The sequence below is a fragment of the Colossoma macropomum genome, unplaced genomic scaffold (assembly GCF_904425465.1).
Source record: "Colossoma macropomum unplaced genomic scaffold, Colossoma_macropomum, whole genome shotgun sequence".
NCBI classification, from domain to species: domain Eukaryota; kingdom Metazoa; phylum Chordata; class Actinopteri; order Characiformes; family Serrasalmidae; genus Colossoma; species Colossoma macropomum.
Genome location: NW_023494797.1, coordinates 7,999,201 through 8,014,917, shown reverse-complemented (window position 1 = coordinate 8,014,917; position 15,717 = coordinate 7,999,201). Strand labels below are relative to the sequence as shown.

General features: G+C 38.4%; 1 protein-coding gene across 1 annotated transcript in view; it reads right to left on the bottom strand.

The window, feature by feature from the left end:
- Nucleotides 1-8,890: 8,890 nt before the first annotated feature.
- The window catches only part of mettl15 (methyltransferase like 15), a 108,398-nt gene continuing 101,571 nt past the window's right edge, over nucleotides 8,891-15,717 (bottom strand). The window contains exon 6 of the mRNA XM_036584466.1: nucleotides 8,891-10,937. Coding sequence (XP_036440359.1) covers nucleotides 10,492-10,937 — 446 coding nt within the window. The 3' untranslated portion in view covers nucleotides 8,891-10,491. The remainder of the gene's footprint in view (nucleotides 10,938-15,717) is intronic.

The following is a 15,717-nucleotide window of genomic DNA, read 5'->3' as shown; positions in this document are numbered from 1 at the left end:
ATTTAAAATATGAGCTAAATTGTCCTAAAGAAGCTTAAATTGCTCTAAACGTAAGTTAAACTGTCCTGAAGAAGCCCCCTTTCCTCTGTAATGCTAAAAATAAGCTAACAAAGTAGACGCTAACAGGATAAAACACATCAAAACAGAGGCACTTACAGCCATGAAAGAATGCCCTGAGCAGTATGCACATAAGCTGTGATTAGCCCTACATACATGCTGTGATACTAACAGATTCTGCTTATAATTTAAAAATATGAGTTAAACTGTGCTAAAGGAGACACTTTTTTCTTCCAAATGTCCCAAATAGCTGACAAAATGGATGCTAACAGAATAAGGCAGATGAAAAGAGGCCAAAAAATGTTTTCAGTGTTCAGTTATGTACTGAACATGAGCTGTAGTTACTCTTGCCATCTTTGCTATATTACTAACATTAAAGAACTCAGCAGCAATACAGACGCCATAGATACTGCTAATGAGTTAAAAGGCGAGCAGAATTGTTGTAAAGAAGGCCATTCTTCTTCTAAATGTCCTAATAAGCTAACAGCACATCAAAATAGAGACACAGGCTTTAAAGAATGCCTTAAGCCAGAGGTATTCAAACTGTAGGAGGGGGTTGGGGTGAGAGTTGAGACAGAAAATTGCAAAAAATAATAATTTAAATGAGTTTGTCATAAATATTTTTTTTTTTTTTATAAAGCTCTTACTGTCACGTGTTGCTTTTCATTTTATTTTGTTAGCCAGTTAATAATAGACAATAAAAGAACTGAAAAAATTGGATGATTTGTCCTTTTTTATACATACGCTGTAGCAGTTTGTATATTGACAAGTTTATTTTAGTTGTGGGGGCCCCAAGTTCTCAAAAACTGACAAGAGGACCTCAGGAGGAAACGTTTAAAGACCTCTGCCTTAAGCAGTATAATCTGTTGTTAGTCTTGCCATATTAGCAATGTTCCTGACATAACAGAGCATAGCAGTTCTATAGATGAACTTGAAATTTGCTAAAATGTGTCTAAATGTGAGCTAAATTGCCCTACCCTAAACTTGAGCAAAACTAGTGTCCAAAGCTTGAGTTAAATTGTTCAAACATGAGCTAAATTTGTAAATGTGAGTTAGGTTATTCAAAACATGAGCTATGGTGTTCTAAACATGAGCTAAATTGTTGTAAATGTGAACTTAATTGTGCAAAACGTGTGCTATGTTGTTCTAAACATCAGCTAAAATGTTCAAAATGTTATCTAAACTATTGTAAATGTAAGCTAATTGTCCAAAGAGAGCTAAATTGTTGTAAACGTGAGCTAAACTGTTCAAAATGTAAGCTACGCTGTTCTTAACATCAGCTAAATTGTTCAAAATGTTATCTGATCTGTTTAGCTATGCTAAATTGTGGTAAATGTGAGATACATTGTCCAAAATGTCAGCTAAACTGCTAAAAATGTCAGGTAAATTGTTGTAAATGGGATCTAAATTGTCCAAAACATGAGCTAAACTGTTGAAAATGTCAGCTAAATTGTTGTAAATGTAAGCTAAATTGTTCAAAATGTGAGCCAAACTGTTAAAAATGTCAGCTAAATGGTTGCAAATGTTGTAAATATGAGCTGAATTGTCCAAAATTGAGCTAAATTCTCCAAAACGTGAGCTAAATTGCTCTAAACATGAGCTAAGTTGTCTTAAAGATGGAAAAGATTTCCTTTTAAATGCTAACAATAAGCTAACAAATTGTGAAGTATATGCTAACATAATCACAACAAAGAGGAGTATGCAGCAAACAAAATAATACAACTGGGGTGGATGGGGGTGGCAGCCAGTAGGAGTCCCCTAAATGTTCAGAAACAGCCTTGCTTAGGCAGTACATATGTAAGCTGTTGCTAAATCTGAACACCACTGGGACCGGATTGGCTTGGCTCTCTTTCTTCACATGACATAAACACCAGGGAAGAGAAAAACATAGCCTGATATTTGCATGGCCGTCCAAGTTCTCTGTTTTGTTTTTGTTTAATTGCCATTATCATTCATTCTTTGTGTCTCTCTCTCTAATGCTGGTGGTGTTCCAGTGTACTCCCGTTTCTCACTTCAAACGTAAGCCCCGCTTTTCCAAGGTGACTCCACCTCCACAAATAGCCAACCCCCTGCCGGCCAAGCCTTTCCCAGCGTCCGAGGTGGATTTCACATAATGGACGAAAAAAGGCTCTAATTATAGCTAATTAGCGCGAATGTGAGTGCGGATCTCATTACCTGCCCCGTGATTCTGTTGACTCATATTTTTAATTAGTACATAGCAAGGGAGCCAGCGCGGAGCTGGGTGGGGATAACCATATTAATTATGGTTTGGAGAAAATTCTGCATAGCTAATGTTGGCGAGGAAAACTACAGGAATCGATCGTGCCATTGTTTGAACATGCGCCTGTTCGGATAATCTGACGCAGTTAAAGCAGACAAAACAATCTTCAAACTTGTAATGGGCTTGAGCTACTGGAAAATATATAATAAATGCAGATTCCATATGAAGCTACATCACTTTCCCTTTTAATGCATAAACAAATGAAGTCATCAAGAGTCTAAAATACACATCAGAAATGTAACAAAACTTTGTTGGTTAGTTTCATGTGTCACATTCACATGACTACCAGCAGTGCCAACTCTCGCGCCATGAGGAGAGGCATAGCCAGAAATAAACCTGCACCAGTGCCAAGAAACAAGCCAACACATATACGCTCCTCTCTCTCTCTTGCTCTGTCTTCTTCGTTCAGTGATTCTAGCAGTACAAGTATAGCTCTTGTTTACACAAAAACATGGATGGACAAAATACCTCTCAAAACCTCTAATAAATACAATACTGTGCAAAAGTCAGAGACCACTCTTCGTTTATGTCATTTTCAGCCCAAAAAGCCTTTAAATGATTAATTTCTCACGAGATATTTCTGAAGAGATTAGATATAATCCACTTGTATAAGGAAGCTGAAAGTCAAAGGAAGATAAATGACAAAACAGGAGTTTTATTAAAAGAGAAGACAACTGGTAAGACAACGTAACGCTATTGGTCAGAAAGGATGTGTAGCTGTCAAGAAGACAAATTAGACTAAAAAGAAGAAATCTGCGAATCGAATCCAAGAAGCTGCTGGTGTTCTCAGAACAATGGACTGACCACCCCAGAGTCCAGACCTCAACATCACTGAATGTCTTTGGGGTGACCTGGATCATGAGAAGGAGAAAATGCAACCAACTTCTAAGACTGAACTTTGGAGATCCCTGCAGGTTTCTTTAAAAAACTGCCAGCAAGTCTCCCGAAAAGAATGGAAGCTGTAATAAATATGAAGCCGGACATGCTTGATATATTGCTTTTGAGGCTTCTAAGTTCTGTTAATATATGTTTTCTGCTTTTTTTCTGATGCTACTTGTGCTTATTGGCCATTTTGACTGAAAATTAAATGAAGGGTGGTCTCTGACTTACACAGTGCCGTAAATGCTTTAAGGAAGATGAATGAGGCCTTCCAAAGAGATCTGGTTATTTAATTTTAGAAAAGATTCTAGCAAAAGATAGTAAGAAAGTGGACAATCATATGCTCTTAGCAAAAAGGATTATATATAGTACAAAAAAGGTTCAATGACTTGCAAACAATAGCAGAACCACGTTTGGTGCTGTACAGAGCATTATGTTCACTTTAAAGAACCATACACAACAGGTCTTCTCTCATAGAGAAGAACCATTTAACCATGCAAAGGACCATTTATGCATTCAAATGGTTCTTTGAGATGTCACAGTTCTATATATTACCATAAAGAACCCTGGAAGAACCACTTTGTTCAAGAGTGTATCACAAGTAACAACTTCAACTTAATTTTTTTGTAAAATTATCCTTTTTTTTTGCATGACAGTTCGTAAGCTGTGGGCGTTTAGCTCGATTTTCACTGCACATTCAAAAACAAGAAACAGTTCTAGTTGATTTTTCATCTGCTTGGGAGATCATAATATCTGCGATTAATGGTTTAATCGTCTTTTTGGTCATTTTATAGCATTCTAAAGCATCTAATTTGTCTAAGTAGCTATAGTGCTTGCTAGTTAGCTGAACAATATACCGTGCTAACACATTCACAGAAATACACAGACTCATGAGTCGACTCAAACACAGGTTATATTTTTCTCTTTAAGTGTAAGAATAAGACCAAAAACACTAGCATACATGCTAATTAGCTTCCTAATTAGCTTATGTCACCTTAGCAACCTTTTTGCAAAGTGTTTGTTCTAAAAAACGCAATCGACACATCAACATATTACTCTAATTTACATTCTGGTGCACCTTTTGTTCATGTTGTAGTACCTGGTGACTTTATCTCCACCTGGAACTCTAAAGAATTCACTAAATTCGATTAGCTTCAGCTGCAGTTTTCAATTACAGAGTAGAACTCCCTCGAATGCCAGTACCAGACAAAAACATAAGGTAAGAACCTTCGGTACTAAACTGACGGCCTGTGGAAAAAGCCGAAGGTTCCAGTACTTTGTGCAGTGGAAAAGCATTCTTAGATGAGCTGATGTTTATTGGCATAATGCAATGATAATCAGAAAAATTAGCCATTGACTGGGCAGACTTACAAACCATTATGCCTAAATTAGTCCATCAATGGTCTATTGAGCATCATCTTTATTCTGAGAGCAGACTTCATTTGTTTAGCACCCTGATCTCAGAGCCTGGTCTATACTATGACACTTGTCTCCTTAATCCTAATAACTCCCCTTACAAAAAGGTGGACGCTGCTCGAGATAAGAAATAATTAGCGCTCGAATGATCAGAATTCCCACGGCGTCGTCTGCCTCGTGCACAGGCCGCTCAGATAGCCTCCCATTAGCATGCAGGCGGCTTGGGCGAGGGGGGCCGTGACGTCAAAGGGAGAGAGGAGGAGAGGAGGAGAGGAGGAGGAGAGAGGGAGGAAGAGGAGTGAGGGAGGAAGAGGAGGGGCTGCGGCCGATCGTGCCACGATTAGAACAGAAAACACACTTAAACACCATTAAGTTCAATGTTACATGTGCTGTTTAGTTTCCACGGCAACGAGAGGGCGGTGTATATTTAGAGTCCACAGGAGAAGGAGACGGAGAGGAGTCAAAGACGGAGGGAAAAGGAGAGAAAACGGAGGGTGAGAGAAAGAAAGGAGGGGTGGAGGGGGAATGTGTTGCTCTGTAGCACAGAAGCAAATTGCAGCTGTCCTAAGAATATATGGAAACTGTACATTTAATCCTGGTTTGAATTGTTTTTCACATCATCTGAAAACACTGTCTGCCCTTTAAACTGCATTGTGTGTACACTTTTTGTTTTTTGACAAACTGAACAACAGAAATTCTGAAAACGTTTTGAAAAGTTTTCTACGTGACATTTTCTGTTTTCCTGTAGGTCACCGTTTTGGACACTGTGGGCCCAAAAGTATGCAGAAACTTTTTTCTTAGAAGATTCAACTGCTTTAAGGTGCTTAGGTGTTCAATTGTGCATACATATCTTGTATATTCTCCATAGAAAACATTAACAATAGAGCAGCCACACGTGAGACCAAGGTCACAATGTCTAAGCATCAGTTCAAGTATAAAGACCCCCAGTATTGGGCTGTGGAGCAGTGAGACTGCGTTCTCTGGAGTGATAGAACCTCTTCCACTACATTTGAGGTGAGTTGGAGTGGCATTTGTGATCCAAAACTAATCATCCAACATCAGTACCTGACTACTAGTGCTCTTGTGTCTGAATGCAATCAAATCCGAATAGCAATGTTCCAACATCTAGTGTAACGCCTTCCCAGAAGAGTAGAGGCTGTTACTGCAGCAAAGGGGGGGACAAATACCATATAAACATGTCTGATTTCACAGGAAACATTGGACGAGCTGATGTCTACAAACTGTTGGACATGTACAATGCTTTCTTACAAAATGATGCAATTAGGCAGAGGAGAAGGAGTCTGGGCCTTGAGGAGATGTCACAGACTCCCGCAGAGATGCTGACATGTTTTGAGTCACTGAGTATTTAAAGCATCAGCACGCTAACTGATTCATGCCAAGCAGAACAGTACAAACTAAGGCCAGTCAACTTTTTTTTTCCTTTTTTTTTCTTACCTCTCCCACTTCTAAATGTCAGCTTAGCACTTGCGAAGAAACTTGCGCACGTCACGAGAACGCACACGGCGCCGGTCAACTCCCTCGAGTGGACATTTGATATGGCGTTTTATCTGCTAGTTAGGAATCTCGAGCTGTTGTTTGTGTTTTCGGGCTGTGAATGCTAGCCAGATGGAGGCAGCAGTGACTCGAAGTCCCTTGTGCACCTCAAACAGCTCAGAAACCTAAACAGAGAGGGAAGACAGACAGACCGACAGGCATACAAAAAAAACATCAGACTGACAGGATTCAGCTATAAAATATAGGATTATGGGCTTTTAGCTCTTAGTTATGTTATTACAGTTGACTGTGAAGCAGCGTTTTTCAACCTAATCTCTATCTGCCATGTCTGTAAAGTATGGTTAATTTCCATGGACAATAATTTCAACTGTACTTGAAAACAGATTTATAATGGAAGCCAATGGGCAGTTGCTTCAGCACATGCCCACTGGATTCTATTAGGGGAGTCAACAGGTTTTCTGCTCTTTTACTAAGCGCAGGGAAAAGTGTCAAAGTTTTTGTACATGGTATTTGACCATATGCTACAAGTATGGCAGATTAGGTTGAAAAATGCTGTACTTTAACCTCTTAAATAGCCACAACCTGTCAGCAGGTGCAGGCTTTTATTTGCCCTGCTTATAACTTAATAATAGCATAGTTATTATGCATTTTATTCTATGTAATTACTGAACAATAAGCATTAGGAGGTGTTTCATCTAGTTACGATTATTTTTCTGAGTGGATAATAAGACACTTTTGTAAGTCGTTCCGGATTAGACCATCTGCTAATGATAAGTGTAAATGCAAATGAATGTAAGAGGCTTAATAAAAATCTAATACAAACACTATATTAAAAATTGTATTAATCACTTTCGCAGTTGTTGCAGTCTTGCAGTATCTCGATATTGTCCTATATCTTGTACAATCTGTCTTTATACAGTACTGTGCAAAAGTCAGAGACCACCCTGCATTTATTTATTTATCATTTATTAAGTCTCAAAAATAAAATATATGACGTTTTACTTGTCCACTTTTTGCCTGTATTATGGCTTCCGTTCTTTTCAGGAGACTTGCTTTCAGTTTTTTTAAGAAATCTGCAGAGATATTTTTTCACACCTCCAAAGTTCAGACTTTTGGTCACATTTTTTGCCTCTCACGATTCAAGTAATCTCAAACACGCTCAGTGATGTTGAGGTCCGGACTCTGGTGGTCAGTCCGTTGTTCTGAGAACACCATCAGCTTCTTTGACTGATGTGCATTCTTTTTCTTCTGTTCCTTTCCTCAGTGACGGCTTCTTTTTGATAGCTACACATCCGTTAGGCTCATAGCCTTGTCTTCTAACAGTGGAAGGATGGACAGAAACACCTGTGGATTTTTTCAGATCTGAAGCAAAAAAGGGAGCTTGGTTTTCTCCTCAAAGACGAAGGTTTTAAATGCTGTTTATCTGATGGTGACAGTTTTGGTGGTCTAACAGCTGTTGTGTAGTTGTGTAAAGTCCTATTTTCTCTATAGCTTTTCATCATTTTTTTGTATTGCAGTTTTGGAAAAATCTGCCTTTTCACTTATTTTTCTTTGACTTCCCTCTTCCTTAAGCAAGTGGATTACATCTAATCTCAGATATATCTTCTGAAAAATTAATAACTTCATGGCTGTTTTAACTGAAAATTAAGGAACCGTCTTTGACTTCTATGTGTCTATCTGTGTTTCGTACACAAAAATCTGATTGACTCAGAACACAAAGGTCTTATTTTGAGGAAAACCAGATGAGAAGTGGTTTAATTTATATTATTCATCAAATTCATGAAACACTTTCCTCTCACTGCTATTCTACACAAGCAGAAGGATTGTTTGGTGGGTCTCAGAATGAAGTGTATATGCAAAGTTAATCAGATTTGATGTGACTCAGAGTTTGAGTGAGCGAGTGCGAAAGAGAGAAAGAGAGAGAGAGAGAGAGAGTACAGTACACAAGGCGCAGAGCATCACCATGGCAGCCAGAGTCCCACCCGCGTCCTGCAGGTGTGTGACTCACCCATCAGCTCCACAAAGAGACAGAGGACACCGCATAAAGACGCAATCTCTCCATCTTTCTCCCTCTATCTCTCTCTCTCTCTGACACATGCCGCACTGCCAACTTCCATGTGGGCACAGCGCACACCCATGCACTCATTCACACACTCGCGCTCCGCCACTTCCGCACATACTGCAGTGATGCAAAAACACCCATCGATCACGACGTTCGATCCTCCGATACCACTCAACTCTCGGCTCATTCTTTAAGGCACAAAGACACACGCACTCACTCTCATGCTGACTCTCGCAAACACAAACTCCCACGCATGCGCTACAGCGTGCAAACACTCATTGGGACAAATTGAAAGTGAAATTCTCTCCCTCACACACATGCAAGCTCCTGGAGTCTCTTATTAGATGGTGGCGAAGACCGTGTCCTGGCTGAGGTGGGAAATGAACGGGATATGAATGAGACTGCTCCTATTCTACCTGCTAATAGAAACCGAGCAGGGAGTAACTTGACTGCAACCCCTTTCATTACCATCCATGCTGAAATGAAAAGTTCTGTGGAGTAGGCGTGTAAGATATGGAAGGTTTTGTTTTCATTTAGACTTATCTGAGCTGAAATTAAGGATGTATGTAGAGCAGCTGATTTGAGTTTACATTCACATACATACTAAACATGCATAAAAAAAGGTACAAGATTCTGACATGATGTGAAAAACATTTTTTTTATTTTTCTTTTTAGACAATGTGTGAAAAGAGCTGCCCTTTACATTCAGTCGATATTTCAAGACTGGACCAATAGAAATGGTTCAAAATGACCTATTACATTAAAATTTTTATATGTACCTATAAATGAGAGACAAGTTGGTGTTACCACAGTTACAATACATCACAACAGCCCCACGGCATTTATTCCTCAGCACGTCTTCTATCCACTCACTCTTACAGCCTTCATTGCAGAGATGCAAATTTTACTGAATGGAAGCAAAGACATAATACAATTCCAATACTTTACCAGTCAAATTTCACCAACAGGAAGAAATCAGATACTGTTAAGAGATCAGAGGGAAAAGACTCCACTGTGTCTCTTACTTTTTCAATACTCTACATCTGCGGTGTCCAATCTTATCCGCAAAAGGCTGCAGGTTTCAAGACTAAGACCAACTGATTTAATGAGTAGATTAAAGCATGCTACAGTTTGTTTGAAATGAAAATCTGCAGCCACACTGGCCTTTGTGGATATGACTGGACTCCACTGTTCCACATATACCCTACTGTTAGTCTTACTAACTTCTTAAATGGGAATCGCACTGATTTTTCAAGTTCTTCTAGATTTAAACAAAGTCATTCAGAGTGGGTTGTATAAAAAGTCGGAATTCACAGTTATGATAGGAACCAGATGTCTGAAGAATGTAAGGCCTCTAAAACCTACAAGAAGTAATTACAAGCAACTTTCCTGATGCCTGAGACATTGTTTTATGATAGTTTTGAGATAATGTTTTGCTTACAATGTATTAAAATGTATTCACTGGAAGTGCAGTTGGGCCATACTGCAAAAATATAATGTCACAATATTTCAAGAAATTGGCACGACACATCACAGAAGAAATTTCTGACATCTGTTAAGCTGGAATGGATAAAAAAAAAGAACCAGCAGCTGCATTTAAACAATAACAATACATTTTGAGTGCAAATTATTTTTATTCAGCATTTCATATACTGCACTGCACCAAATTCAGTTCATCAGGACTAATTATGCTTGTTTTGTGGTAAAACAGGCAGTTGCTTAGTGTTTTAGACACACTGACGATATCCCTAATATGCTCACAGAAGCATATTGTGAAATATTATGAGCAAATTTATCACAATAACTATAAATACTGTCATATTGCTCAGCCCTAGTTGTGAAGTTTTTCTAGAATGGAGCATTTCACATAAAACCACTCTGAATGACTTTGTTTACATCTCAGCAATTGAATTATGGAGGAATTATGAAAAACTGGTGGAATTTTGCTTTAAACTGCAAGACCTTGCATGAAGAGCCACACTTCAGTTCACTCTCAAATACACAACTTGCATATAAGCTTCATACAAGTTACTGAACAGTTCATAGAAGGTACAGAATAACAAGCCCTAAAACACTGAAATTTAGCAAAAGAAATGTAAATTCAGTTTTTGGCTGAATCATTGCTTTAAAATGAAAAACTCTATAATAATCTGCAGTTTAAGGGGCTAATCTCAGAACTGGTTTGGAAGAAAGACCTCATAAGAGTCGAGCTCTCCTCTCTGCTCAGTCAAAGCACTGCGGTAAGATTGCTACCAGATGGATGGAAGCCAAAGGTTCTTCTTTAGCGTCTAAAGGCCGCTCTCAGCTTAGCCGATCTAGCCCTCGGATTGTCCTGCACTTCCTCCTCGCTGGGCACCACCACCTTCTTCTGCATGCTGACCCAGTGACTGCTCTCCCTCCCCGTCTCTGCCTCTTCCTCCTCCTCTTCCTCCTCTGCCTCTCGGAGCTGGTTGCGGGCCCACTGTCGGACGTTTCGCCGCGGTGGGGCGGCCAGGTCCTCGCCCCGGAGGAAGCGCTTAGTGATGCGGTCCTCCAGAGAGTGGAAGGTGAGGATGCAGAGACGGCCACCGGGCCGCAGGACAGCCTGAGTGGCCTCCAGTCCAGCCACCAGCTCATTCAGTTCATCATTCACAAACACACGCAGTGCCTGGAAGGTTTTAGTGGCGATGTGCGAGGGCCTCTGCAGACGGTCCCGCCGAGAGTACAAAGCAGAGTCTGGGAACGCTCCTGAAGAGAGAGAGAGGGAGGGAGGGAGGGAGGGAGAGGCAATGGATGACAGTAGCACTTAACTTGGCAATGCTTTGGTTAAGGGATCAAGTCAAGTCAAGTCAAGTCAAGAGTGCAAACAAAAATTAAGCTAGAAACAATACAATAAATATGATAAATTAAAACAGTAAACAGACCGGACAGTGTAGCACCGACACAGCACAGATTTCTGGACATGAGGTAGTGGAATAAGGTGCAGACATATTTAACATGATGTGATCTGTAAGTTACGTCAGATAACATACATATACACAGCAGTTACTGAAGTAGTAAAACAATTACTAAGGTAGTAAAACAGTTACTGAGGTAGTAAAAACAGGGTAAATACAGTGTAAACACAGTATTAGCAGCAATGTTCCAGATAGATAGTGCAAGTAGAGCATCAAAAGAGGTGTGTATGAGTGAGTAGGGGGGGAGAATTTAGTTCAGTCCTTGTGAGTTTAAAAACCTGATTGCTTGAGGGACAAAGCTGTTGCAGAGTCTGGCAGTGATGGCACGGATGCTCCGGTACCTTCTGCCAGACGGATCATACAGGATCAGGGATCAGGGATAGCAAGTTAATAGCATGTAAATCCAGAGGGTCTTGTAGATCTATCCTCTGAGTCCAACATGTCTAATAACTGTTCAGGACCAACTGGAGGCGAGCTGTGTTAGATTCATATTAAAAGTAAACTCTGCAGGAAGGTACACCTACAGAAAGAGGGTTTAGCATCACTTCTGTAAATATGTTTGAAAAACAGTCTGGAGAAAAATAACATTTACTCAATTTTTCCTTTCATTTTTTTTTGCTAGTTTCACAATGGAGCTGTAATGCTTACAAAAAGGCTTTTGCTGATAACAGTGCTTTTATTCAGGTAACTGTGTGGAACATGAAATTAATTGAGTAAGAAAGAATGGAACTGCGAACGTCACACAAACTTTACCATCTGAGAGTTTGTGGCTGCTTAGCTTAGCCTTTTGCCTTCTTCTCTGAAGCCAATTCTCCTGAGACCATTTGAATGACATACTGCCATCTATAAAAATGGACAAAGTACGCTGCATGGCTAAAAACAGTTGTAGCAGCCATCTTTGTAAATTTTTATAGACAGTAGTATGTCATATAGTGTCAGAAACCACAACTCGGTTAGAGGTATGTTCACACAATGCTAATTATTTACATTAGCATAATAGCAACAGTGAAAAATAATAAAGAAGACTTTGTATACCACATTGTAAAAAGCGGTACAGCAGATCTACTAAATTACTTCATGTGGTAACAAGTAAATTTACTAGTTTTATCCAACCTAACTAAATACTTTGAATGAATGATTCTTTCAATCAGTGTAGTTTTTTAAGTTGAATAAAACTAGTTCAATTGCTTGTTACCACATAAAGTAGTTTTTTTTTTTAGTAGATCTGACGAGCCACTTTTTACAGTGCAAATGTGTCTTTGCACACTTGGAATAAGGGAAAAATTGTTGAGGTTCACTCACTTTTAGGTACAAAGCACCTCATGAAACTGACTTGCAACTCACCCGCTCACATACTCACATTTAGCGGGCTGAATTCTCCACAAGGGGCAACATTAGTACTCAAATAGCTTTTGAAGCTTTATAAGAGAAGTGCTTCATATCAAGGACACTTCCTCCCTGTTCAAAATATAAAATGTTTACCTGCCCTGACACAGGTCACTGAGAAGAATTTTTTCCAAATAATAACAAAATAACAAAAAAATTGGCAAGGCTAAACGACTGTAGGCTGAATGCTGAAGTCTAAACATTGTTCTTACAGACAATCTGATTCTCTGCATAATCAAGAGTTGTCCCAATCTAACAGTCAGATAATTAATCAGGTAGTTACTGATTTCTTCACTGACTTAATTGTGCTTGAACAGGGCTTTCAAGTTAATTACAAGTTAATTATCAGGACTGGAATCAAGAAACCATATTCATTCCCAGTTTAAAAACAAGTATGTCAGCATCCACTGACCCCAACCACTAATATGCTGATGATACTCTAAATTCAACATGCAACATCTTATCTCCTACAAGTCTATTAGCTATTAGTGCTGTCCAACCAATAATGGACAACCTTATGTAGTTAGATTTGTCCAAATATCGGATAAAAAAGAAGTCAAACTTATTTCATTAACACTAATTTTTAAATTTGGAGGCCAAGCCATTAAATGCTAGGAGTGGGCAAGGCTATGGGTCAAAGAACATGCCTTTCCAAAAAACAGTTGACTAATGGATATTTAGGGTAAACATCTTCCACTCACCCATGAAAGTTTGACAAAACTCGAGAGAAAAGAATGTTTGCAGATGCAAAGGGGGATTCCAGATGCAAAACCATCTATCAGCAAAATCCTTCAAAAATGAAAAACAAACAAACAAACAAACAAACAAAGAAGATTGGGAAAATGCTGCCAGAAATGGGATTCAGATGACACCAAAGAGAAAAAAGTGACAAGTTAGATTTTTTGTCATAATTTTTTATTTTTTGATACTTCGCTTGTGGATTTTATTACTTTCTTTAAAACTTTTTAATTTAAAAATGTTCTTCATGTTCAACATTTGTGTGGTTTTATGTATCAAAAGTCATAGTCATAATTCATTATTACATGTCTATGACCTTTCTTCATCCCTTGGAATTAAAGAGGCTGTTTTTGTTACTGTGCTTTTAAGACTGATATACATAAATAACCTCTGTTCTGATTAGCTGTCCCTTCTCATCTCAAAAGGCAGTCCAGACTGTAACACTCCTTATAACTTCAGTATGAATGGGCGGGGCTAGACGACTACAGGCTGAATAGGCTAAATGTTATGATGATATTCATGATATTACAAAAACATACTATTCAAAAACTGGGACTCAATTAGGTTTTCCATGATATGAGATTCCAGGCAGCCTCACCTTTTTTGACCCTATTATCATCAAAGCAGAACTAACTGAACTGAACACCTTGCCTGAACAGTTTGTGGGGAAATGGCAGCACAGTATGTGTTTGAAAGCTTCAGATTTATAACAATTCTGGCTTAAGATATTATATAAAGCGTTCCTTTTCTCTGACTCTACAAAGCCAATTATTACACACAGTGGATACAGGACCTTGGGGTGCTGCTTGAATAAAAAAGCAAATCTCTTGTGAAAAAAAAAAATGACGCAAAAAACTGTAGCATAAACAAAGCAACAAAAATATTTAAAAAATTCTGAGGACGCTTTGTATTAATATGACTCAGCATGGGTGAAAACACACATGCTGAAGTACTAACTAAGGCAGCTGACTGACAAAGCTCATAGCTCAGAAAATCAGAAGCCATCGCATGTTATAAACCTGCAAACAATAGCAAAGCCGCACAACAGGCTCCAAAACACCTTCTAAAAGGGAGGTGGGCGTTTCGATTTACGATTGCAAAAGATTTTTTCTCTATCCCACTGCCGGAAAATAGTGTTTATTCCTAGACCTGTCTGTTTACTGTTGATCTTGAGGCTGGATTCTGTTGCGGCTGATATGAATGCAAGCCGATAAAATGCTGGATCAAATCAAAACACAGAGTAGGATTGGTTTCCCACGGCGGGAAAAAAAAAAAACGACTCTGCTTTCATCATGGTAAATGATTAGTGCAGGCTGTGAGCAATGCTAAAAGAATTCACACCTAGTTTCTAACAAAAATGTGGATATGAGGCAGGAAATGAAAGAATAAAAATATTTGATTTAAAGAGTGGTTATAAATGTCAATCAAAAACATAAAAGTACTCCATTAAAGTGATTATTCTGATAATAATCTGGGTAAATGTTTTTTTATGGAATGGGATATGGGCTATGATCCAAGCATGGAGTCCTTTTTTTGCCCCTCTAAATAGATTAAAGGTAAGTTGTTTTATGTTATAATTCACAATGCATATAATTTAGCAAATTAATAAGTAAAATATTAAGCATTTATTTCACTTTGAAATTACAGAGTATTTTGTGTTGTTGAATGAGAAAATCACTATTTATAGGCTCTGTATATCAGTGGCTCGCCAAACTGGCCAAAATGCCTCCATCAATAGTACTTAAATTCAAGCTGAGATCAAAATGGACCTTTTTTAATCTTGTTAGGTCATGTTCCATTATATACCATTTAAAAAGTCAGAATTCTTGTTTTTCAGGATCTTTCATCAAAATGTAATGACTTTTGTTATCCAATAATATCATGCTTCACTTCCCACTAGGGATGGGCGAATGGTAAAAATATATCACAATACTTAAAGACATTTTTTATTATTATTCTTTAATGATTCACATACTTAACTGCACTAAATCCAAAAGGAGTAATCATGCTCTCTTTTTAATGAAACATATAGTTGGCCAGAGCTCTTTAAGTACTGATGATATCCACCATATGCTCAGGAAAGCATACTGTGATGTAATTCATCCCAATATTGTTAACGTCATACTGCCCATCCCTACCTTCCACTCCCACCATTTAGAGATCTTCCCTGATACAATGTTTCACCCTGAAATATGTCATTTATGTTACTTTATGTTACTTTAAACTTCAGTCAGCTGATAGACATAGAGGAAAAATTAAATATCTTTAGGACTTAGTTGAATACACAATTCTGCTTAGTTTTTCCAATAAGGTTTCTGCATATGCTTAGAGAATGGAACAAATTTTTGTTAAAGGTACAAATCTTTTTGCAAAAGGTTGATGAATATTCTGTTTTGTGATTTTATTTATATGTACCTAATTCCTAAAAAGTAGGGATAATATGTGAA